At 36.3% G+C, this 26,926-nt stretch overlaps 1 protein-coding gene across 2 annotated transcripts in view; it reads right to left on the bottom strand.

The window, feature by feature from the left end:
* The window catches only part of RPAP2 (RNA polymerase II associated protein 2), a 52,131-nt gene that overhangs the window by 12,332 nt on the left and 12,873 nt on the right, over positions 1 to 26,926 (bottom strand). Inside the window, exons 10-11 of one of the 2 annotated variants that reach the window (XM_072866705.1) lie at positions 26,490 to 26,570; positions 19,364 to 19,432 (exon numbers count right to left, since the gene is read on the bottom strand). In XM_072866705.1, the coding sequence (XP_072722806.1) occupies positions 19,364 to 19,432; positions 26,490 to 26,570 (150 nt within the window). The remainder of the gene's footprint in view (positions 1 to 19,363; positions 19,433 to 26,489; positions 26,571 to 26,926) is intronic. The other variant, XM_072866706.1, reaches the window with a different exon arrangement.

Here is a 26,926-nt window from a genome sequence, read left to right as displayed (position 1 = left end):
CAAACCGTGGAGCAATTTGAGTAAGTAATCAGAGCAATTTGATTTCTTAGTTTTGACAGTCTGTACCTTAAAGCAGTTTAAATTATACTTCTTACACACTGAACTGTTTAAAAAATAGGCTATAAGAAAGCTGGACAAAACTTGAACAAAGCTAATTTAATCTTGAGAAGTTTTTATACAGGATACTAAACTTCAGTTTTAAAGCTGACACTATAGCAAAGATTTGCTATAGTGAAACTATTTTCTGTTTTGGTAACAAAATTAAGTGCTTAAAGTCTCAAAGTGCCTGCAGTCTTAGAGTGCTTCAGAAAAATAAGAGAATCAAAGTGGGGGGCGAGAGGGAGGAAATTATATTTCTGAATTCAGCTCATAAAGTTTAGCTTTAAAATTCAAACAATACTTGGCCTTTCAAAATTTGCTATTTAGCAACAACATTTTACAGAAAATCTTCCTTTTGGGCCTCATTTTCTGAACTGCTGAATAGATGGGAGTTCATCCAGTTTCCACTGATTTTAAAAATTACAATGAATGGGAGCTGAAAGTAGTTGCCAGCTAGGAGAATAAAGTATATACATGAGAACAGACAATGGAAATAAATAGGGCATTAGTACAGAGAATGTTATTTGTCATCTGAAATAATGGATACTGCAAGGCATGCATTACTGTATATTGCATTTAGTTCCAGAATCAACAAGAACAGCAACGGAAGGCATAATCTTCAAAGGATCCAAAACCAAACATGCATAGTGCTGCTGCTAAAATGCATTCCTCAGTTTGGAAGGAGCTATCACCATGCAGATCATCTACATATATAATATCTGTATGGAGATGAGGTGAAATGTCGAGCTGTCAGTTTTCATTTGTGCTTTAATTTTATCCAAATCTATTTTTATCCTAAAATCCTTTCTTTTTCCCATAATTCTATTGCAAAATATTGCAAAGGTAGTAATAGCTGAATCGACTCCCTAAGCACAAATATTTTTTTTAAAAAAATCTTTAATAAACAAAATCAAGTATTAAAGCTTATGCTGAATGTTAAGTAACTTCAACACCAAACGTTACTGACAAGATCACTTAACAAGATTTAATCTCAAATACTGTATTTAGAGAAATAGTGCCATTGACACCATATAGGAAAGAGTTATTTTAGAATTTGTTTGTGAAATGATGTACTTTTAATAAGAAACTCAAGGTAGTCTACAGCTTCCTAAAAACTTCCCAGCTCCGAAAGCCTTTAAATGAGTAACAACTGAGATCAATCTCCCTGCAGTTGTTGGTATTAAGACCATCTCCACCTGAAGAAAGCTGCATATAAAAGAAGATTCTTTTAAATTAAGCAAAAATAGTGATAGAACACAAAGAAAGGATCTTACAAGACATGGTAAATAGAGTCCCTTAATACAAAAATAAATTTACAAGAAATTTTGATTAATAGACTTTTAATGAGTTAAATTATTTTCCATTTCTTTTTGGATTCCATTTCAATATGTACCTTTAGCTAAATATTTCAACTATCAAACACTGACACTTGGTGAGAAGGACTTTAAGAGATGTTCAAAGTAAGGACATGGTGTGGAAAGAAACACACTTATGCACAAACTCTGCTATATAAACCCTCCCACAAAAGAGAAGAATTCACAGTTGGATTTGTGATTTTTGGACTGAGGCCACTAGGTTTTGTAATGTACTTCATGACAGACAAGACTGAGTTGTTTCTTTCCTGGTGATAAGTATAGCAGTTACTATTTAAACTGGTAAAACAGAGTGCCTCTGCCCAGGGTTGACAATCTGGACATTGGTTTTTGCATCATGATGCTTTATCAGCAGGAGAGCAGAGGAAGTGCTGATAGAGGATCAGAGTGACCATTTCAGAGTGTTAGTCTGGAGACAAGGATAGTGGGAGAAAGACCTGGAGATGCATTATTACTAGTCTTCAGTTCACCCTTCTCAGGATTAAGTAGATTATATATGAAAAGATACTGGTGGCATAAACAGTCATGACTTCCTGAGTGCTGGTGCCAGGCGGCTGTAACATTGCGAAACACCCTCCTGGCAATGTTGTAGATTTACATGCATTTTTAGCTGAATTTTCTTCCTCCCGTCTTGGGCTTAAGAGGACGTTAATAAGGACGTTATTTTTCAAAAAGAGCAGAAAATTCGTGCAGTTTTAAGTAATATTCTAAAACTAAAATCTTCATGCCATGAAGCTCACATGCTAAGCAGTCTATTTTTTTTTTTTTTTTTGGAACTGCAGTCTGTGATATAATATAGTTTCATGAATTACAAACATGTCCTAACTATCAGACCCTGTTTAAGACACTCTTTTTAAAGAGTAGCTATTATAGCCCACACTAAGAAAGAAAACGGTATTGCTATTGTCAGAGAAACTGCCAGGTGTTAAATATTGAGAAATGAAGTTAAAAAAAGAAAAGATGTTTTAGCTGTGGATCAATTTTTTTTCCTTACCTGAACTTTGTTTAAAAATTAATTAAGCTACTAATTATCTGATAAGCAGGAGACTAAATCAAAAAGTAATTTCAGAGAGGCATGTGTAAGTTTCTAGCAATTAGTTAAAAATTGCGTCTAGATGGGACGTGTTAAACACTATGAATATTTGTACAAACTCTTTAATCTTGGAAAACTGTGTCCTTTTGGCATTTAAAAGATGCTTTAACTTGTCATTTGAAAAGCAGTTATCATCGAGTACTTTTCTACTTTTCAGTGGCTGTTGGAACAGAAGCAGAAGCTTTTGTCTGCAAAAGAAGCTAGCACAAGTTGCTAGTTTGCAACTGAGTGCAAGTTCCATGCTCTAAGTAACACTGGTCCAATGTATATGCGAGGTACTACACAAGAGAGCATTTAAGGGCTGTGCTCTCATCCATGCATGAAAAGCTAACTGAATTAAACCATAGTTGTATGCAAATAAGCCAGAACAGTATTTGGAATCAATATCTTCAAGTCACTGAGAGCTGCAATGACCCTATCTCTGAAGAAACTATCGTGACTGATTGAATTTAATGATACAAAGGATTTCAGTTGAAGGATCATGGAACTGCCTCAAAACTCTGCAGCATCTTCAAAAGATGTAGAATATAAACAGGAAATAGGATACTTGGGACCACAATAATAACAAGTGGCTACTGCAATGAAAAGAAAAATATAAATTCTGCTTTTCTGTTACTTCTTTCACATGTTGCAGCATTAATGTGGAACAAACTTTTGTGAATAAAGTCAAATAAATATACGAAAAGCTAAAGGATTAAGTGATTTTAAAACAATCACCGACAGAAGCACACAAACATAAATGTTACTGTCCAAAGTTATACACCCATGCTTCAAAGGCTTGCCTTCAGCACACTCGTTAAAAGGAAACGTTCATGCTCAGTTCATGGAAAAGTAGTACAGTATATATCAGACTTCATGAAACAGTGTCGTTTCCTGCACACCCACTTACACCATATGGTAAACAGGTCTTTGTAAAGTTTAAAAAGTGTTAAAAATGTCAAACTGTGTCTGATTGATAAAATTCATATTTGCTGGCTATTCCACATATGTTATATATTCAAGAAAAAAAAAAAGTGAAATTCATGTGAAGACCAAGCTATTATTATCAAGCTATTAAATGACATCTGGCTACCGCAAAATGTTTACATAGCTCCAGTGCTTCAACTCAAGACCCAAGCTTCCTATGAATTAGTTGCCTTACAAAATCATTTGACAAGTATATTTAGGAGTTTAACCTAAATTAAAATATTTTTAGAAGTCAGTCACATTATATGGAGTAAATTTCATTGCTTGATATTGTAGTGTGCACAACTCATTCTTAGATCTATGCATACCTTAACCAAGACAGCTGAATACATTCAGAAAAGATGATGGCGGAGTAATATTTTTATGTAGTTAAAAGCACTAATGGGCACTTCCTATCCAAAGGTGTGAATATCCTTTTTAAAAAAAACCTAATTGTACAGGACCATCCTCCCCTCAGATAGTGGACCTCACGAAAACCTTTCTGGACTTTTTGTTTAAGATGAATTCTGTGATCCCCTTTGAAAAAAGTTAAATTTTCAAAGCCACCACTGTGATATCAGCCAGTTACAGCTCTCTGAAACAGACGCCTGAAAACAGGGGTAAGAACACAACCACCTAAGTTGGGTTCCTTTCCGTTCCCCAAAATTGGTCACTCAAAATTACACAAAAAGCGTTGAGAATTCAAGTGCACATAAATTTACTCAATATCATGCAAAGCACTTGCATACTCACCAAGAAAAGCCATACGCTTATTCTGAAAAGAATAATAATAAGCTCCTCCTAGAAAAAGCTAAGTATTGCCAGTCTTCCTAACTTTTTCTAATGGCAGAGGCTTATAAAAATAAAAGCCACTGATCATGGCAGAAACCATGGATCAGAGCACAATTATTTCAGCTCATTACTTTGTTTGGCATGCTTGGAACTTGAACAAGAACAGAATTATAAAGCAGAATGACGGAACAGGCAAGCATCACCTGTCCTTCCACAGAAAGCTTTGAAAAATAGGATATAGACATTTTTGCCAGTTATAGGCATTTGAGCACCATAAGTAAGACTCTTAACATAACCATCACAACATAAAAGTTTTTTCTTTTTAATTCTCTCAGTTTCTTTCTACCTTTTGTTTTAGGCACTTACGACTTAATTTTTTAAGATCATCACAACCAGGATACCTGATAACTATTCTTCTATCAGAATGACAGAGTAGCACTAATGATCACAGAATTTTCTTGAACACTCACTTCAGAACATGGAAATGAAGCAAGAGCTGGCAGCAACTATAGGCAGCACTTCTTTTTTCCTTCCCCAACAAAAACACAGACACAGACCTCCGCATATGTGCCACAGGAAGGGTGCCAACAAGCCTCTGATCGAGGTGCCATCAATAGACTCTTGCTAAGGGTCCCTACCTGCAAGGAAGTCCAATGCATTTTTTGCTGTCTTTGGACAGTCATAAACTGGACTACGGCTATCAGCAATCTAGTCCTCTCACCCCACAAGCATTTCAGTGCATGTTACATGACCTTCAGCTATGTACACTTAACAAAGAGTAAAAGTGCTTACAAGCCTCTAACATCAGTTCGGGTGATGTAACATAGCTATTAAAGGTTCTGAGAGATCAACCAGCCATTCCAGCAATGTGCCGTTAACACTATGCTAAAGCATATTTGCTCCATTGCTATGACAAAGTCATGTCACATTGTTAACAAGGACTGATTTAGGAGAAACAATGCTAAAAATCATGAAGAAACATAACCATGCAGGAAACACTCTGTGGAGTGCCATTGATCATTACCTGCCAACTACTACAGTAAAGCATTAAACAGAATAGAAAAACCCTTTATACTAAAAGTCTTCCAGGGTATTGCCAATATTCAGACACAAATGAAAAACATTTTAATGCAAACTCTACATCAAAGTGTGTTGCTGGGATTTGGCAAGGACTGGTTAGCGATCCAGTGCTGCTCTTGTGTGTGTGGTCAAATGGCCCTGAAAGCAGAGCAGCTTATTGAAGTCTAAGTCTTTAGTTCAAAAGCAGGGAATACCACCATTGTGTGCACTACAGATAATGGAAATTAATTTGGAAGTCTGTCAAATTTCCATTCAAAACTCACACTTGCAAGACTATTACGAGTCAATTCCGGATTTGGAAAAACAGTGTCATGAATGTAGGACAGCCCATCTTTATGCACAATTAATTAGTACTTAGAAGAATTAAGTTACAAGGCCATAAAAGCACAAGATTTCCAGCTTTCCCCCCTCCACAATTTTTTTTGTAAACATTTGTGACAGTATTGCCTAAATATCAACTGCTTTTGAGATTTACAAGGAGTATTAACACACTCTTTTTCCCAGCTCTGTGCCTACCATTGAGTTGAAATCATGAGGGAAATCATCTCTGATTGCTTCTACAAGGTATAAAGGATTGGAACGGTACTGCATGGATCAAAACAAACCATATGCAGCAATGTCAGCTGGCAAGTGGTAGGAGAGGGATTGTTTTTCAACCTGACCCTGGGGAAGACTGGTGAAAAGGCGCTCCACTGAGAAGCCCAGAACAAGCCCTTCTGCACTAGACAGGTGGATGGCCAAGCTGAACATATTGTACCACTTCTTGGACCAAAGGCGGGTTATAGGACAATACCAAAGAGGATGCCATTACTTAGACAGGAGCCCCTAAAGTTGTTTCAGTAATACAAGGTACTTTAATTTCATCAACAGCCCAGGACTCCTTAAGCAGCTGCCTACGGTAAATTTCCTACTCCTTGCATTGCACATAGAAGAGAGAGCACAAAACCCCATCCACAGATTTAAATAAACTTTTGAGCAGATTTATAAGAACTGAATGTTAGTATGATACTGCAGGTCATTCTCAGTAATAGTTGATCTCATTTAGTGTTAAAAATCCTCTAGAAATACACAAAGCCATGTTAAATGAATGAATGGGGACAATCATACCATTATAATGTGTTCTACTGTGTCAACACACAAGGGCTAGGGTGTTTTGGATTTCTGGGGTTTTTTTTCCTTTTAAAAATACTTCAAATATATTTGCACTACTCTTATATTACAGGTTTGATGGGCTTAGCAATGCAATAAAATGTTATTAATCAGAAATGCCATTCTTTTAATGCAGCAGTTTTATAGAACACAGTCTTAGATTACATTTTAATTATGTTCCTATGAACGAAGTCTCCAACACAACTGATTAAACAAAAGTAATTGTTTTGTAAGACAAATGGCTAGACTGAGTCAATACAACAAGTGTTACAGATCAGCAATTCAGCTCATTGAAATAGATGTGCATTGCAGACTGTAGACCATCTGCCTGTACATATAACTGAAGTGTCGCCGATGTATCAATCCCTTAATAATAGTGCTTCAGTTGATGGGGTGAACCGAAACACTTGCCGTGCTCATCCATTTCACGAACCTCTACCAAAAGGTGCTCAGACAGTTTGACAGAGTAAGTCAAAGCAGCACTGTAATTCTGAATGTTCTTCACAATGTATCGACTGCTTGCTTAATTTGAGGTGGAGTCCCTCACTTACCAGTATATCACTGGATACAGTACACTTGTCTAGGGACAGCCATTTTGTTAGTAAAGTACCTTAAGTCACAGCAGGGATTTCCACAGGCCTTAAAGCATAATGCATCCCATCAGGCAAATGTTACTATCAGACAGAAAGCTGATCTGAAGCACAACGTGAGTGTAGTTGTAAGTTAAAGATGCAACACCAGGGAGCTTAAAAAAATTGTAACCTTTGGTATAATTAAGTGGTTGCACAATCATACTGTTTTAACATACACTCAGAAATTAGAAAACAATTACAGCCTCAACTTATGTAATTTAGCTGTTACACTCACAGTTTCAGTTAAAAAACCCCACTTGTTTCTTATAACTTTAGTTTAGGCATGATTTAAAAAGCTCAACATTTAAAAAAACCCTTAAAAGCAAAAGACTGTCTCTAGAGTGAACATTTTCCATTAGAACACATTAATATTTGACAGACAATCTTGAACTGGAAGCATCTAACTTACAAACAAGATGCAGAAGTATTTAAATATATCTCTGGAATTCAGCCTTCTTTTAAACAAAACGATACTAGTGCTAAAAAAAAAGGAATCATGATCAGTGTCATTTGCAACTCTGAAATTAAAGCAACCTCTAATTTGGGGCCCTTTGTTAGCATATCCTATCGGTCAAAGAGGGAAGTCAGTATTTAGGGGCAGTTTTCTTTAATTTCCCCGAATTTATTCCTATACTCTAGTTTCTTAATGAAAGATAAAACACTCTAAAGCCCACAGTGTTGAATGATAACAACTGGCAGAAATAAATAGGCAATTTTCTTACTGAGGGGAAAAAAGCTACTTCTGGTCTAGTTTTAAATACAGCCTGAAGATCCTATTCTCATCATAAAGACAAGAATTTTGTAGCTAAAGTGCAACTTATGTTTTATTTATTATTTAACTTCCTTTCATTATTGTGTACTGAGTTGTCCACAGAATCCAGCACAGACTTTAATCCTCTGATGGCAACAGAAACTAAATTATTCATAGTTTAAAATTTTTGTCCACTACATTTAAATCAATGCTACAAACACTGATTCAAAATCAACAACTGGAATTCCTACACAATCCAAGTATACGGCAAAACTTAAGGTTCACTCAAAAGATAACTTTGTTGTTTCCACTACCTTCATTTCTTCCTATACAGCTTCTACAAGTCTGTTCAAGAAAAATGTTCTCCTTGATACATGTTTAGGTATATACTTAGACAAAAGATATATTTTTCTTCTTTTAAAGCTCACCTTCCACACACACTTTTCATATAGTTGGTGTCCAGACACAAGTCAACTTCCATTCCCTTTTAATGGGGCCAAAATTTCACTTGTGGTGCAGCCGGATGGATACAACTAACAGTAAAAGGAAAGCATACCTACAGTAACAAGGGTTTATCTAACCATTTGATAAAAGTGGTTACTAACAACTGAAAAAGAGACAATTTTTGTTGCCTTTTGGATTGTTTGGATTTGCCTTTTTTTTTTCTTTCTTTCTCCCCACCCCCAATCAGTTATTTGTATCCAAATAGGCAACTGTATCCAAAATGCCACAAAAATTAGATAAACATCTGAAACTCTCAGTTCATGTAACTCATACTATTTTACCACAACATAATTAATTACATAATTCTTCTCAGAAAGTAACTAGAAAATGGCATTTCTCACTATTCCCATATTTCAGTTCCCTGTGAGTGACCAGTAGCACATAAACATGATATCAACAATTTATATTCAGCTGAGAGGAAATTTCCAAGTCAATTGCTTTGTACCATTATTTTAACCTTTGCAATGAAAGCATCAACACTGTTTCTTCTCACACAGTATCACTCCTATAAGGTTTCTTCTGAGCAAGTTTCCTGTCCTTATACATGCACACATAAAATAAAGTCAGTTCCCTCAGCAACTAACCAGGAAAGGAACTACACATTTCAGAACATTCAGCAGGTGGAAAATGACATCACATTCTCTGCAAGCATTTGCTAGCATTATGCTGATCCTGTAATACTAAGCAGTTGGCTTCACTAAGTACTCGGGGATCACTGTTTTTAACCCATGCTTAGCCTGTCTAACGAGAAAGAAGATGGCCAACGCTCTGGAAATATTTTGATGTTACAATGGCAGTGACAAAAATTCAGGGACCCATGACTCCTTTAGAGCTATGTAATGGTTTTATTTGCCTCCTGTTATAGTCATATTTAGGAACTCTATTTTCAAACACTTACTTATTTTAAAATAAGTGTTTTAAAATAAGACTACCAAGACTGCCATCAACATGAATATCTTATAGGTCTGGCAAAAACCAATTACTTGGGCCATCATATGCAAAACAGAGTTTCCAGATTTCTTTAACAGTGGATCAGAAAAACCTCTAGCCAGACAAGAAGACTAAGGAAGCACCAAAAACAGCTCAACATCATTTATGGTTTCTTATCCAGAGTACTCTTCATACAAAGTTTAGCTGGATCAGAGACTGTGTTTCACCATTTTGTATTAATAGATGCAGGATTAATGACTGCAGGATGATTTTTAAAAAAACAAATGGAGAATGGTACCCACCTCTACATTACCATATTCCAAGACATTACTACAAGATTAGTTCATAGACATGAAGCATCAGAACTTCTATAATACTGTGTGCCATTTAAAGCACTTACATTCATACAGGGATTTGTTCCAAAAGGTTTCAGTTTAGCTTACTTATCTGCATAAAGGCAACGCAAAAAAAAGTTCACAATATAAACCCAGAAGAAATCACTATCAGCTGTTTCTCTCTAACAAATCTAAGTTTCTTAGGTACACATTTCAAGGACAGGCCTTGTTTAAAGAGCTCCATTTATTTGAAGTCTGTTTCCTGCTAACCAGCTGACAGATCAAAGGTACTTCTCAGTCCTACCATTTGTTCCCATTTTTCCCTCTTTTTCAGCTTAGTCAAAATTTTAAATTTAATAAATTATATTTTATATAAAATATATAAATTTATATTTTATATAATAAATTTTATTAATAAATTTAATGAAATTTAAAATTGATCCTTTCATCCTTTTCGGTCTTCTATTCCGTACTTTTTATGTTCCACAAAGTTTTCCTGTGACACCTCTCAGATACTGGAATCTATGCCATTGAAGTCTTTGGGTTACTTAGCTACATGAAATTAAGCACAGGTATAAGTCTCTGTAAGATTAAAAAATGCTAAGATGTAAACCTTTTGAGAGCCTGAACCTTTTAAGTACTTTGTAAAATATACACTGTTGTATAAATTATTGTGCACATACAGTGGGACAATTTAATATCTAAAAGATGCCTTTATATACAAACGTGGTACATTTTATGAATTAAACATTGTTTCATATACATGTATTTTTGCAATTGCTGGACTTTTTTGCTGCCACTTACTAGTAATCTATTCCTATCAATTCATTATCTCAGTGATATGCAAAAAAAATTTCAATAAATATTAAATAAAATATACTGTCTTACAGTTAAAACAGCTACAATGCAATATGCTTAGGTAAATAATTTGTCAATACTTGACTTTATAAAATGTACTCACCTGTACTCAGTTACTATGGAAACAATGACCATAAAATTGATCATAGTTTAGTTTCACAACTTTCTAACATTGTAATTTGATTATCTTTCGGTCCAATATACAGATCAAACACCTGCAGTAATGCAGCTGAGTAAAGAGACATGCTAGGAATAGACTTGCTTCCACTGTGTCCAAATATTTTTTCTTCAGAAGTTAATCATAAGGACCTCAATATTTTTCTACTTGCCTTTCCCAGTTTTGAAAACAAATGCCAGTGCAGTTTTGGACCTCTCAAAATGAGATTCTTAAAAATCCCCAGAAGTTAAGGATTCTTAAGCACCTTTTCCCAGACATGCCAGCTCACAGTAGGTTTAAAAAAAACAACACCAAAACCAACAACAACAAACCCCAAACCCTTTTCCTGTTTGTTTTATTTCCAGATCTATTACTGACTTGATGATCTCCCGTAAATCACTTTTCTACTCTTAATCTCAATTTTACCATCTCTATAACAGAAGAACACTATTAACACTGATTTGTGAAAGTACACTGACCTAAACGTATAACTAAAAAAAGCAGAATAAGTGATGAGGTTTGAAACAAATATGAAGAGTCACATGAATCTCAACTATTCTTTATCCTTTTAAAAAACTGAATACCTCATCTCAGAAATACTGAGTTTTATGATGAATGAGTTGGATCTATTCAGTGTCTTCTTAAAATGTTCAGATGGATAGAGAGAAATTGATAGAGAGGGTGGAAGAGAGGAAGATACATGCATTTCTGTGGAATATACGGTATAAGTGTGGTATACATCAAAATGAAATGAAACACGCCAAGATCCCAAGCCTCTAAACAATCAAACATCTGTATAGTTTTTGCATCAATGCTGGTTTTGCACCTAATAGTATGTAATTATACATATACACTTTGCAGTTTCTGGACTAAGCTCCCATATACTGGTTAGCTATGTTTGCTACCAGCCAATTAAAGCACACTTTTACTTTTGGGAAGGAATGGGAAGAGAACAACATGTACTGTTATGGACATGATTGTTCTAGTTTCTTTGTATTATGACATGCAAAATTGTATGAATATATAGTTATTTTATGTTTATTTATACAATATTCTGGTTAACTGATGGTTGTTGTCTTATCCCAAGTATTTATTTTAATTATACACTTTGCATCAAAAGAGCCACCTGCACCCTGATGCTAAATCTGCGAGCTTGGATTGTCTGTAAATTCTGAGAGCTTCATCAGAGCCCATCGCCTAGAGATACACTTTATACATCATCTTCTTGTCAGTGACATGTATTTCCTTATTTCCTTCCTTCCTTCCTTCCCCAAAGAGGCTGTATTTTCTGTTTTCATAAATATGAAAGGAACACATTTCAGAAAATACTGTACATTTTTTGCCTTCACTGTTAACTTCCCACATCAGGATCAGAACTTAATTGCCAGACTGGATGAGACCACTGGGTGTCAAAATGTTTTTATATCTCAAGAAGTAACAAACTAACGAGAGGAAGTACAAACTACCTTTGCACTCGATTCCTACAGTATTAGGAAACAAAAAAAAGTCTCCAGTTCATCAGTGTACTGCCCACTATCAATTATCACATTAAAAATAATTTGCCTCCTTTCTGAATTAATTAGTTGTAATGTTCTCCTCTCCCCTCCAAATTTTTCATGCCTCTGAGTCATTTTTAGTTTATCCCTGGTCACTGTAGAGTATTATAGGAACACCGACATTCTCCCACATAACATTATCGATATGAAAGCTAATAAAATGCATGTCTCTCTATTTCCCCCAACACAGATCTTTGACATATGGGTCTTTAAGTAGGTCTGTGGACCACTGTTCTGATCCAAGCAAATTATAACTTAGCTCAGTTATTCAACTAATTTTGTTTTCTAAAACATAATTCATTCACAAAGCAAGATTTTTTAAGATCTTAATGGGTTTTAATCAGTTTCAGGATTCTTCCTCCTTAAAAACCATTATACGCTTCATACCAAAAATGTTGTCTGCCATGTCAGGTCTGACACTTTCAACAGCAATATGACAAAGGAAACTAGAATCTCTGGAATGAAGTATTGTCTTTCTACACAGCCTGTCTTACTGTCTAGCATTATAAGGTTTTACATTCCATAATCTGCATCAAGCATCATGAGGAGAGGAATGATTAGATCTTCAAAAGATACTGCTCTTTCAGGGATTTTCTACAATCAAAGTTTTTCTGTTAATAGTGGTTCCAGAAGAGTTAAGGAATACAATACTTCTCCTTTGGTCACAATGGATTTCAGTGCTAAAGAAGAATAGGACACACCACTTAGCCTAGTAGAGGTGCCATTATGACTCTCTGCATAAAACCAAACAAATTAATCCAGAACCCATGCTAAAAATTCTGCTGGTACAAAATACATGCTAGGAAGCCGTAGTAACCTTTCCAATGATGTGTACCTCTACTTTTTTTTTGGTTCAGAAACAACAAGCCAAATCAACACTGATTTTCATCTTACGATGAAGTTTCCTGTAAGTCAAAAACACTGCCTATGTGTCATGTCCCCATTAATGTAGGCTGTTCTTTAGAAAGTTTACTAAGATAAAGTTAAAGCTCTGAAAATAAAAGATGCAAGTGTCTGTCAAAGTCATGTTTTTCTTTTAACAGATGGGTAATGTTTCATGATAAAAAAATGTTTGCATTGAATGTATTAAGATTAATTATTAATAAGGAAGCAAGTATATTTTCATAGGGCTACGGCTTCAGGATTCAGTTGCAAAATTAACAGTTCAGTTTGCTCAGTGGATGAAGTTAAAATACATTTAGTTTAAAACTAAGTTTGGGGCAGCTGTTAATAGTCTGGATTACTCACGTCTTTCTTGCAGCATTAGTTCAGAACTGTCTATATTACCATGTAACTGTACAACTTATTCTGTGCTATGATATGACTTCCAATAAGCAAAGCTCTATGCAGCAATTATGGAAGGAGGAAAAACATGATATTACAAAAGAAATCTTCTGAATATATACCTTTTCAAGAAACATAAATTTAAAACAGTTCTCTCTTTAATAGGGCTGGGCAATTTTTCCACCTGCTTGATCAGCACATAGTTGTGGCATAGAGTTCAACAAGACACGAACTCCACTGACCGAGTTAGCTCCCCAAAGGGTCAACGTGATAAAGCAGTCTTTGGAAATCTAGCATGCTATCTTTCAGAGGGCTGAAATAGAAGTTGCCACAAAAATCTCGTTCACAAAAGGCAAAAATGAAGTGGGGGAGGAAAGTACTTTCCCTACTACCATATTCTTAATTCACAAGTCCATTTGGAATATAAAGTTCCCAAGGGTGACTAAAGCAGAAGATCCAAAATTATGTTCAACATAAAAGTATTTTTAGATTCTAAAAGATTAGTCAGAACACCACCACCATGAAGGACATTTTATAACTGGTGACGCACTCTGCACACCAGCTCTGCACAGTTGGGCATGACTTCAGTCTGAATGCCCACACATACAGCTGCTGGGAACATGCAGATTCTATCTCTTGGAGGGATTTCCAAGACACTTGGCAGAAAGCCATGACCCTGCTCTTCCCTTGCACTGGGCAGCAAAACTGGCAGGTGCAGACAAGACATCTTTCTGAGCCAACCCCCTAACTCCATGCAACAGAAGTCCAGGAGACAGCGTGTGCTAAGGCTCCACGCCTGCTGATGAGGTCAAGGACCAGAACTGTAAAGGGGAACTAATTATCCTGGACTCACCTCAGAAAGTTTGTGTGGGGCATGCATGAAAGTTACACAGCACATCCAAACCTCCCATTCAGAAGGCTATCCATGAGAAATACTAGAATGGAAAAAGACTGCAGCTGTGTGTGCTGCAATGAAATCCACAGTGTCACTTTCCTGTGTAACAGCACTACAGCAACACAGTGGGGCTTTTTTGTATACGGAGAAACACCTTCTTTGAAACTGCTAAGGTTTCTTCTTCTGTTTTCTCCCTTATGAATGATGAAGATATTTAATTAATTTTAAAGTCGGCAGTGATTAATGTCCCAATTAACAATACTGCAAATCCCTCAAAATACTGTTCTATATATGTTTCCTAAGTAATACTGGAACATGCTAGGAGGAAGTAAAGTAATACCGATCTCCTCCACGATATGCCAAATAAGCAGATTTGAGTTTGCTTAGAAAGTGCTGATAAGTAAGAACTGCTAAACAGAAAACCTATTTGAGTTCACACTCACCAAATGACAACCTAAAATTATTAAGAGAGAAAAAGGGAAGAATATACTTTTTTTTTTTAATGTGTCAAGACAACCTTGCTTTTTCTCTATTTCACACAATAACATAACTCTACAGATAGAGACCAAGAGACAAAACTATGACCACATTCAAACACTTTTATAAAAAGAAAGACTTTTTAGATTTTTGGTCCTGCAAACTCTGTTTCAAAATGGGAAATAATTATATTTCTAGCTTAACGATAAATTATTTTTCTCAGCTGAAACCTGGAACCAATCTTCTGTCATCAAACTTGCTAAATAAAAGATCATCCAGCTGACTTGTATGTGGTTTCTGTAGGAAAAAAGAGTCACTCTGCAAGTCTGCTTCATATCCAATTTGTACATTAGATTTGTACATTAGATTTGTACATTTCAAACATTCAGACAAGAACACAGTAGCAGTATCACAAACATCTGAATTCCTCTTAAAATAATTTAGAAATGTCAGTGTTGAGCAATAGATGTGCTCTTGTGTGCAAAGAAGTAAAAATGCATACTTGAACCCAAGACTCTCCAGTTCCTGAACTGTTATCTCCAAGAGAGTAAACCTCTAGAGTACATCTCCACATGACACATTTATCTAAAGTGGCTGCACACATATAATGATGGCTTTTGTTTAGTGATCATGGTCATTTTGAGTTTGTTTAAATACTGCAGCCGAATGCTTATAAACTAATCCCAGAACATTTTGAAATGCTTCAAAGCTTTTAGCAGGGGAACCTCTTGCATAGGCTTTGTAGATGAAGCTGACCACAGTTCACTGGAACCAGCCAGCTCAGATAAGTAAGATGAAAGCAGACATTTCCTGAAAATATCTTGAAAGCTTTCCATTAGACTGTACCAGGGGTATACACTAAAAACAGCAAGTGCCCATGCTTGTATAGCAACCAATCTTCCCACTGCTTTCTCCATTCTTTCTTGAACTACTGTATTTGTATCTATTTATCTGCTTCATTTGATATCTTGCAAAGTTCTTTTGGAGAAAAAGATGCAACTTTTGTATTCTAGTTTACAGTACATTATAAAGCAGCTATAACAGAAAATTCTGCTTAACATACTAAACATTGCAACAGGAAGACACAGAAATCTACCACTGCCAAAATTATTACAAATGACAAATAAATAATAAATTTGATCTACAGATCATTTTAAAGTCACCCACTCCATGACAGGCATGAATGCAATTATTTGAACATAATTCTCTGGCTGCCAAAGTGTACTCTAAGAAGGTCGATACAGCATTGCTGAATGTGCTGGTCATAAAGATAGGAGTGCCTCAGGCTAGATTTTCAATAAAGGCTGAGACTGGCTGTTCATATTTTATACGATAATTTGATTGAATAAATCCAGCTGTTCACTAGGAACAGGAAATGCTCCACTGTTGCAATCTCCAACTTTTTATACTTCGAGAAAGACAGTCACACTGTCTAGTTTCAGGCACTTTATTTCAGAGCAATGAATTAGAAGCCCAGATTTCTTCAATAGTCAGTAGACTCAAGGGCACATAAAACTCAAGGGCTTTTAATAGCTTCTCGAGGACCAGCAGACTATAAAGGGAACCTAGGACTAATTTAAGGACCAAAATTATGTGTTATGACTATCCAACATGCTGTATCCTACAAAGAGTTAATATGCACACTCCAATGATGAGAGGATAATATTATTATAACATAATACAAAGTATTAAGCAGTGATGACATTTGAATTCAATACAGCAGTAATGATAATAGTTATTCTGCCCAGTAGCGTATCACAAAAAGAGTGGGGGCACTCTGAAAGTGCACTGTGAAGTTAAGTACACTGAGTCCTCAGCACACGCTAGCCATATACATGAAGGGAAGTGGTGAGCCACAATATCGATGCACAAAATGGGGTGCAAGCAAAGTCCAACAGTTGCTACTTTAAATAAAACCCTGCCCCCTTCCAAACAAAACAAAAAATACTTGAGGTCTTAGTTTCTTTTGAGGTATACCCTGAAATCCCGTGCTCACTCTGCCTTCTACAGTCTTTGTTCTTATACCTCCTGCACCCTAGGGTACCTGTAATACGGTCTTTCATCCTCCTAGAAAGAGGAAGCATTATCCTCTTCCAGGGTGTTGCTTATGCTACTTCACTGTTTAGTGTTAGGAGTAAAATCGCCATCCTGTATCTGGGACCAGGTCATGACCTGTGAATACATATTCTGAAAACATTCTTCTCTTTCAGGGACAGAAGCTAATAGCCACTCTGACTCAGGCCCCATACAACTCTGGGATCTAAATTACAATACATGTGCTGCAACATGCATCATATCTCAGTATAGCTAAGGGGAAGCCAGAGAAGACTTAATAGAGTGTAATTCTTTTAATGAGCAATATTAGTAAGATATGACAGATTCCTTGGCAGACTTCAGGAAGTGAGAAAAGGCCACAATCCGAGGACCTGTCTGCGATGGGTTGCCCAGGTCGTCAGTAGCCTTTCCCTGCACACTTCTGGCTTCTGCTAAATATTCAAGTTTGATTAGAATTCCCAAATAATTAAATGTTCTGTTTTAGTCTTTCCAGAAATGGTGCAATACCCATCGTCTTCTTAGAGCAATCTTAACACTCATTCTACCCCATCTATATTCTTCCACATCCTCTCCTAAGAGGGGGCTGAGACAAGTTGTTCAAAATCTGAAGATCATGAGCTTGCAAGAACCTTAAAACAAGCTGAAGTTAACAGGAATTTTATTCATGATTTCACTAGAATAATATTAGAAATAAAATCTACTCTATTTTAGGATCAAATAGAATTCATTTGTTTAGGGGCGGACCCTTAGAAAGCAGAAGTAAAAATAGACTTGGTTCTCTGCTTCTACTGATTGCTACCAAGACTGCCTGCTACTTGTATAACATTTTAAAGCAATTGTAAAACAATCATTAGGTATGTAAACATTTAGAGCTCATCATATGTGGAGAGACCAGCAACATATTTTAAATTCTGATCAGAAGAGTCACCATTTCCTTAAATGTACAGCAACTACTTGAAAAATTCATAAGATCTGTTTCACAAATTACCAATTCAACCATAAGAATATATAGTAAAAATGACAAAAGATTTGTTCTTATAGTTGATAAAAAATTTATGCCAAGGCATTCAAGTAAAGTTACTTTCTGTGTTCTGATTTAATGAATCATTTGAGCGGTATCTGGCTGGGTGACACAGATGTAAGGCTCGCTGAAGCCTACTCTAATGCCTGCTGGTATAGTCTTCCTTGGGACAGTAAAGCCAGAACAATGTGTCAGACTGAAGTAATATCAAGGAAAGTAAGTGCAGTACTGGGGATGCTATGAGGTTGGCCCACAACACTTCTTGACCTGTGAACGTCTGTAAGTACTTCTCTGTCCTACAGGCTCCAGTGACCCAAGAAGCCCAAAAGAAGCAGCAGCAGTGCGGTAATAAACAGTCTCTGGAATAAGATTTTTGCAATCTTGTAATTCAAGCTGAAAGACATACAAAGATTGCTTGATGGTTTAACCCTACTGAAAGGTAGGGCCTGACACTGTGAAACCACCAGTGATTGCTGAAAAGGTGAACTAATGTTAAATGTGTAATAAGAATTTGTGAGCACTGCAAAGCTTGTATCTTTAACTTCAGAAATGTACATGAATTTGGAAAATAGAAATTAAGGAAATTCCTTGATGCACATGACTACAGCTTTTATAGATCATGCCTCTGTGTAGAAGTTTACTGAAAGACACTATGATAAAATCAGGCTTCCCATTAGGAAAACCCTTGGAAAGAATTTAATTCTGCAGTAAGTAGAACAAAGCTGAGGAGGACTGCAGGCACTGTAGTATCATAATCTTAAGCAGTAAAGCTAATCCTCATAAAAATAAAATACTAGTCCCAGTATTCCTTTCAGAAATTTGAGAGTTGCTAAAAAAACTTTTCCCTCTCAAAGAAGTTTGCTAGAATATTCAAACAAACATATTTAGAATCACACCATATCTTTATGGAAATAATTTAACTTTAATTGTGAAAGTGAAATCTTTTAAGAAATAAGTAGTAAAATGAGAAATGAAAAGTGTAACAGTTATGCCAAATCCAAGTAATACAATACACATGGCATTTTGTCCTACTGTCAGAGAGGGGAAGAATGTCTGTCAGCAGCAAATGGAAGAGAATGAAGTATACTCCTCGTTCACCCCACCAGCCCTCTTTAAAAATCCCTAAAGTTTAACTTTTCTTTTTTTAACATAACATCAAGTTTGTCCATTGTTAACACATTGTTAACAAGTGGGACAAGTGGGACAATCCTGTTTTGTCACGAGAATATAGTTCATTTGCATGAAAAAATAATTCTGTTGATTCCCCAGTTAATTTCAAGAAATCTTTCCCTCCTTTCACCTGAAAAGTAAATCTTGCCTCCATAGGCTAGTTAAGACAGTTGTGTATGAGAATATTTGACATTAAAAGGTACTTACACAGATAACAAAACAATAGCAATTAGAGTCCATTCAGGCATTTTGTGAATAATGTTTCTGTTTGTTAACCTGAAAAATAATAATTAAAAAAAATCAGAACATTTCAGAGTGAAAGTAAACAGATTTTAACTGCTGAATTTTCATTTAAGTCTACCATCAAAAGACTTAATACACTGAGTTACAGTGTAGCAATTACAGCTGTATCTGAGCAATTCACCAACTTTCAGGCTTCTCTGTCATCTTATCCTGTAATGGAAGAATTGCGGAATTCCCAATATGTCTCTTTTTTTCTATATGAGAGTGGGATGGGGAAGACTGAACAGAAGCTAGTTCTCTGAATTAGCTTGCAAATAGTCCTGGCTGCTGTGAGGGCTCAGCTCTCACTCATACCCACTGGGAAATTCTCAGAAACTGCACATGCGTTTCTGAAAAGACGGGCCTTCCTACACTTAGTTTCCAGCTTGTTGACTTCAGATCCAGATTTGCTGTAACAGCTAATGTTGCAGAAACAGACTGGATTTTATAAGATACTGGAGACAATCCTCTGACGATTCTCGTTTTTAAAATGGAAACCCGGAATTCTAACTTATGCAATGGGAGCCAGTGCAGATATAAGAGCAAGAAGATGAGGTGTGAATCAAGAACAACATGGGCGCCCAACAAAAGTACTGCTGCATTTTATACCTGCTGACTCATTTGGCTGAACTTCGTAATAAGACAGATCTGCTTTAAGTCAAATGTTAATGTGACTTAAAACAATTCACGGGTGAATTGCTATGGCTGAATTTAGGTATGACCCACAACGTTCAAGATAAGCAATTTCATGGAAAAGTCACAGCTAAAAACGAACCTGTGGCTATGCGGGCACCCAAAAAGGCTAGCAGAATTAATTTTATTCAGACAGAGGGCGCCATCCAACCAAAATACTGAGGGGCGAGTGCCTCCCTATGTTTGCTTCCTTGCTCTCGGCTTCCCTTCTGTGCAGCTTTGTATAAATTCAAATCCAGAATGAAGCTACCCTGTCATTCATATCCACTTCTACAGGCACTGGCAAAGACAGGAAGCTGCTTAAAATGAAATACCTGGCAACAAATTCAAATCCAGGGTTTTCTTCCCCACTAAGATTTTTTTTTTTAAAATTTTTAGTTTCTTTGGGCAAGTATATAGTTACCCAAAAAAAGTGTTAAAAAGTGGAAAAATAAAAGTATTTGTACTTGCCATTGTTAAAATTCAAATTCTGTTAACTAATTCCCCAAAATTATATTTGGAATGGTCATTAAAAATGCAGTTATGAATAAGATGTTTTATAGGATCATTTTGCGTTTCCCTATTTCAGAAAGATATTAAAAACTAATAAAATTAATTTTTATTTAAGGATAGTAATGATTAAAGCAGTATTATCCTATGTTTCTCCTCAAATCTCCAAGTCTTCCAAACAAAGTAAGATTTTGAAGCAATGATTACTCAAATAGTGTCTCAACAGCCTGAGTTTTGTTAAATGATGAAAGGAAAAACAATGTTTTGTACTACATGTACAGGAATTGTCACATCAAACTCGAACACATAGTTCTGGCAAATACAGATTATTTTTGCTATTTAAAGTTTCATGTTTCCTAATTACTATTTGAAATAGCTAATGGTGTTAGCGGGCAACAAAGCTTGTACCTGGTAAACTGTTACGTTTTTCTGGCTATAGAGCAAGAGACAAAACAAAGGCTGAACGTCTTGACTCAATGCTGATGACAGTGATAAACACTACCAAGAAATGCCTGATGGAATCATCCTGACAAGCAATTCATATGTAACATTCCAGTTAATCTGCTATGATGAGACACAATGGAAGAGACAGCTCCAAGCCACCTGGGAAAACTCTGTCAAATAAAGAAAGCAGCTTTATTTCAATGCTCTACAAGGAGTTATTATTGATTAGAGCACAGGAAGGTGTCATTCTTGTACACAAACTGAGAGATGCAGTCATTTGTGTCAATTAACTCTTATTCAATGTTGGTATTGATTGGCAAGGTTTGAACACTAGTCATTGCCATCAATATGCTATTTATGAAGGAGGTAGTCAAAAGACACAGATAACCAGCAGGATACAGCAATATGGATCTGCTGATGTACTACTGTCACTGGACTGGATGAACAGTCAAGTCAGGCTTCCACAATGAGTAACCTTTCAGTACAACACCTGTCCTAAAGCACTTGTGCAGCTGGGAAAAAAACATTTCAGGCAGATCAGACTAAAGCTAGCAACCTACAGGTGTGAAGCCTTAAATAATAAGGAGCAGTGGAAGGGCAGTCACTTTCAAAAACAAGCTGTGTGTCAACACCAAGGCCTCTGAAGAGTAAAGCTTTCAGAAAACAGGGAAGTGCAAGTCCTCTGTAAAAATGGTTCATTAATTCTTTGTCTTGCCTCTAGCCAAAACTGTTACTTCAGAACAATCCATGAAAGAGAGGTCACTGGATTTCTGTCATAAACATATAATGCTGAAATGTTAAAACTCTACAAAACTTTGTGTACATGATTTGAGTTCTGCAGTGCAATATTTTCTGTTAAAGAGTTTGGCTAAATTTTCCCTCACCTACCCAAAGAAAGAAAACAATATGCAACTTTTCAAAACAGAATTTCTCTACTTTCTTGGCCTCTGTAGGGCAGGATAGGTAAGCCAAGAAGGTTGGATGATCCCAAATAGCTGTGTGGGTTGCTTAGTTACTAGTCTGTGGGTGTTGTGGTTCACCCCAGCAAGATGCACTGCAGCTGGACTTGACTGCTTCCACCATCCAGTAGGCAGCAGGACTCATGCAGCAGTTTTAATACTCTATGAAGGAGCTCAGACTGAGCAGATGGATCCAAGTGGCAGAAACTGACAGGATAAAGGACTAAAGAGTAAGATGCACAAGAATTCCATCCCAAATGACCTCCCAATATCTGACTAGTGTCTAGCCTGCAAAGAAAGTGAACTCCAGTACAGAAGTTGTAGGAATACAGGGGAGTCCAAGGTTAAAGTAACCAGTAACTAAAAAAAGTAAACCTAAAAATGACAGAAAAAGAGCATACACAGTTGGTTCTATTTCTTTTCCTTTAGTTGTCTTCCCATTTAATTACTGTCAGTTGCAAATTTTGCTAGCAGAACTCCATTAGCAAATGATGGCCTGATTTGTAAACAGTGCCTGCTGTGGCAGCAGATTTAGGCACATCCCTAAGTGCCTTGTGTAAGAACTTGAATGGGGAACACAACAAACTTGAAGCTGTAGGAAAGAAATTCAGCAACGCAGGAGCTCACCACCCTTTCCTCAGCAGGATTACATTTCCTGGGATTTCTAGGAAACAATTTGATAACAGGAGCACTGTCCAATGGGGAATGGCAGATGGACACCAGCATTATTATGCTAAATAGTTATCCCCTAACAGGCCCCTAGCATCAGGTATTATGAACAAGATGCAAGAAAATGTAACTGGTTAATATAAAACAATATTTTTAAAGGATATTTTTCTTTATAGCTATTTGTAAATTATAGTCTTGAGTGTTATTTCCTTTTCTAGAAGTTTGTTCATCCTTACAATGAGAATATACTTATCATCTATGAATCTATGAGCTCAATTTTTAACATGTTACAATGAATTTGACTAATAGCTAGTAGCAATGAGTTATTGGTACTAAATGTACATTTGGCAAAAAATCATTCCTTCGAACAGGTCCACGCTTGCTGTCTTTCAGTTTTACCCAGTATGTCCATGTTCTTACACTGGGAGAAAAAGAAAAAAATGTGCCCCAAATGGAGAAGATTTTCTTTCTTTCTTTCGTTTTACAATTTATCTTTGTTGCAAAGTGAAGTCATCAGCACCTTTGCAAATGAAGCAGCCTTTTTGTTCACACATCCAGATTCCCAAGTGTAGGCATATGTAACTTCAGTTCAAGAATCTGACCTGTTAGTTTGCCTGTTTGCCTATTCTGTAAGGCAGCAAGCTGAGTTCATGGGATTTCCAAAACTTGCACTAAGATGAGCGAAGTTTAACTAACCCAGGTCAGCACAGGCAAATACTAAAGCATAGATTGTTTTTCTTTAGACTTCAACTAGACCAATTTAACCATAAAAGACAGCTCCTCTACCTCCCAAAAAAGAGCAACATATTTACATATTGTAGTATAATTTAGTTTGATGACAACCAGCAAAAATGAGCTACTATTACAACTTCAGGTGCTCTGCAAGAGAAGCCCATTTACTTGAGAAAAGGTGCTTAACCTTCTGGTACTTTCACATTTCCATACAGAACCTTGTCTACAACAAAGTATTGCTGATTGACTTGAAACCCAGAACCTAAAATTCCACTTAACAAGGGTAACAGGTAAAAGCTATTAGTGAGTGTATACACTAGATAACATACACTTACAATACATATTTAAAAGCTAAAATATTATCTTGGAAACAAGATAAGACAAAGCTGTAATAAAAAGTCTTGAACACATCTTTAGGAAACAACTGTATCATATTCATTGACAGGGTTCAATGTCAATGATAAGCTCCATAAAAGGAATTAAAATACTTGCAACCATAAGATACAGATGAAATTCTATTTTCAGTATGAAATGCTATGCTTAAAAAAAAACCAACCACACATTCACAAACATAATAATTTAGCTTTGATTTATATATAAATAGCTAATTTTATCTTGATCTTTTAACAAAGTACCCTTACACACTCTGGAGAATTATTTGACATCTCAGTTTTTGTAACAAAAGCTTACAGGCACTGAGGGACTTTGTTTGGGAAGAGCTCTAACCATTCTAAAATGTCTCTTGAGATGCCTCTGGTGCGTTTCCCAGCAGTGGTGATTGAATAAAATGCTGCCCAAAGGAGGCTGAACTGCAAGTGTTCCTTTAAAAACCAATGGAGCTGAAAATTGTTGTTTCTTAGTTCACCACATGCTCTTTTACCCTTCTTCAGCTGAGCTCTACTACAGCCATGTGTTTTATCTCCTACCCTCTTTGGCAAGTTCTTCAGCCTGAAATATTTCCAGTACAAAAAGCAGAAAAGAGCACTAGCATTTGTCAGTGCTCCCTCCATAGTCATTAAGCATTTTAACCACATTAACAAAGAAAGTAACGTTTAAATTTCTATACCCTGCAAACACAAATACCGTTCAAAATTTATCCCAGATCTGCCTGCCAAAGCATTCAACTTAAAAATCAGAGAGACCACTCACATTAAGTAAATGTAAACCTATGTACAGAACTGGAGATTCAAACCTATGCCTTCATCTTAATATCCATGAGCTAGATTTTGTGTATCAACAGACCCTTCCGTATCAGAAATACAAGAATGAGAAAGGGCCCAAAGGTTTTTATTGCTTCCCTATTTCCTGTATTTTTGTATTATTTTAATATCAGAGACAATAAAACGAGAGAGAGAGAGAGAGAGAGAGAGAGAGACTTACAAATTATTGTTTAGTGCCCACAATTACCTTCAACCATCCCCTGCCCAAAATGCTGGATTTCTAAGTAATTTATCTGGAATCTTCACAGTAAGAGAGCCCCAAGAACTTGCTACCATTACCTTCAACTTACTTCCTAACAAAAAAGACTTAAAAATAAACTCACAAAGTGTTATCTGAGCGATCACAAATAGATCGGGGAGACTTTTAAAATATGATAAATTATTGCTACATGAGCCAGGTATTGGGATCAAATTCCAAATTAGTTAGATTTGGTTCTGTTCTATAAATCCACAGGTGTGTATATATATATATAAATTTTTAGAAGGCCATTTTGGTTTCAAGGCTCCTTTGCTATAAACCACTTCTAAAACTTCATATTCAGGCCACATTGTCTTCGAATAGCAAAAATGATTTAAAATAGAAGTTCTGCTTTTGAGAACCTCCAGGACTTCTTACATAATCAGTCATACAAAAGTAGATTGAAAGAGACCAAATGTAGTTTTTCCAGTTCTATCAATCCATAAGCTAAAGTGACTATTAAGCATTTAGACTGCAGAGCAACAAAACTGTTTTAAGACACAAAGATCTTATTCAAATAGTAGGTATACACACAGTATATACATGCTACTCCAATATAACCAAAAGTATCTTCCCTGGTTTCAGTGTTGTTATTAAAATAAAAGGTTAATCACAACTTAAAAGACTGCAATTACAGAATCAAGTTCAAACACGAACAATTCTTTTAAATAAAAGAGATCATGCACAGAATCACCAGAAAGGAAAGGAGTACCTTCCATAGTAAGAAATCCTGCATATAGAGATCTGTGTTTTAGTGGCATCCTTTCAGATGTCAGATAAATCATAAGGAATCAGGTAGAGCTGGGTTTCTATTCACCAAAGCCTAGATTCCTTATGGCAAATGCCACACGAATGAGTTTTGGAAAATGTACATGTAAACCGCATGCAGGTTGGAGATGCGGGGGGGGAAGTTTCAAGAGTGACAACGTACACAGAGTTAGCAACTGTTGTTGCTCCTTTTCCTGACAATACTTCAAGATGCAGGACATGATCTAGGTCCAAGTTATGAGAGTTGTGTCCCAAATAAAACCTAAAAATGCCCAGAGAAGTTACCACCATTCTGTTTTCCCTCCTTCTTTATCCCAGTGTTTCCAAATACTGTCTTTAATGCTTCTGACTGAAGCAGAAGCTTCATCTGTGGTGATAAAGTGTCCACTAGATCTACTTCCCCTTGAAATCAGGAACGAGACAGGTCAAACTGGACCTTCTTCCTGGCTCTAGAAGTGAGTGGTAACAATTATTAATCACATTAAAACCATTTACCCGGCTATAGAGAGCCAGAGCAAAAGAAAGTGACAGATCTCAGAAACTCATGCTTAATAGGAGGTGACGAGGTAGCAGAACCTTTAAAAGACTCACCATCATCCTCCAGAGACCACTGGCCTAGTTTTTAAAAATCTACAAATACTCCTGGTGACCTAGCCACTGCCAGGAGCAGGGAAAGGGTTGACTTGTTAGTCCACAGGGAATGTGACATTACCTACATCAACACACAGCTAGACAAGGGCAAATCTGCAATGGGGCCCTCTCTGTATCCAAATCACAAATCATTCAACAGCATGTTTAATTAATCAATCAAGAATCTCTAAATAAAGACCAATACTCACCGGAAAGTTTTGACAAGATTTTTTAGCTCTGTGTAAACATCACTTGGAGTAATCTGAAGAGGGCCTAAAACTGCAGGTAATCTAGAAGGCAAAAGACCCTGGTCAATATACATTTTCCTCTCTTTCTCATTTCTTCTTAAGTAGGACTTCCACCAAAGCCCATGAAAGTTAATAAAAAGAAAAAGAGATTGACTTTTGTGCAGCAGATCAGGCCTGTAGTTTACATTTCAGATTCCTCTGAGTGGTGTCTGGGCAACACCTTCACTTTACAACAGCTTGTTTTTAAAAATAAGAAGCTCTAGTTCAGTGTGAACATGAAGAAGAAATTAAAATATATGCATACTCTATTAACAGTTTTACATGCATACTCTATTAACTTCACATTTCAGTTCTGACAAGACATTCTTACAAAAAAATCAGTGTTTACATTATGAGGA

Source organism: Ciconia boyciana, chromosome 7 (genome assembly GCF_034638445.1).
Source record: "Ciconia boyciana chromosome 7, ASM3463844v1, whole genome shotgun sequence".
NCBI classification, from domain to species: domain Eukaryota; kingdom Metazoa; phylum Chordata; class Aves; order Ciconiiformes; family Ciconiidae; genus Ciconia; species Ciconia boyciana.
The sequence above is the reverse complement of the archived record's forward strand: the minus strand, read 5'-3'. Positions and strand labels throughout refer to the sequence as shown.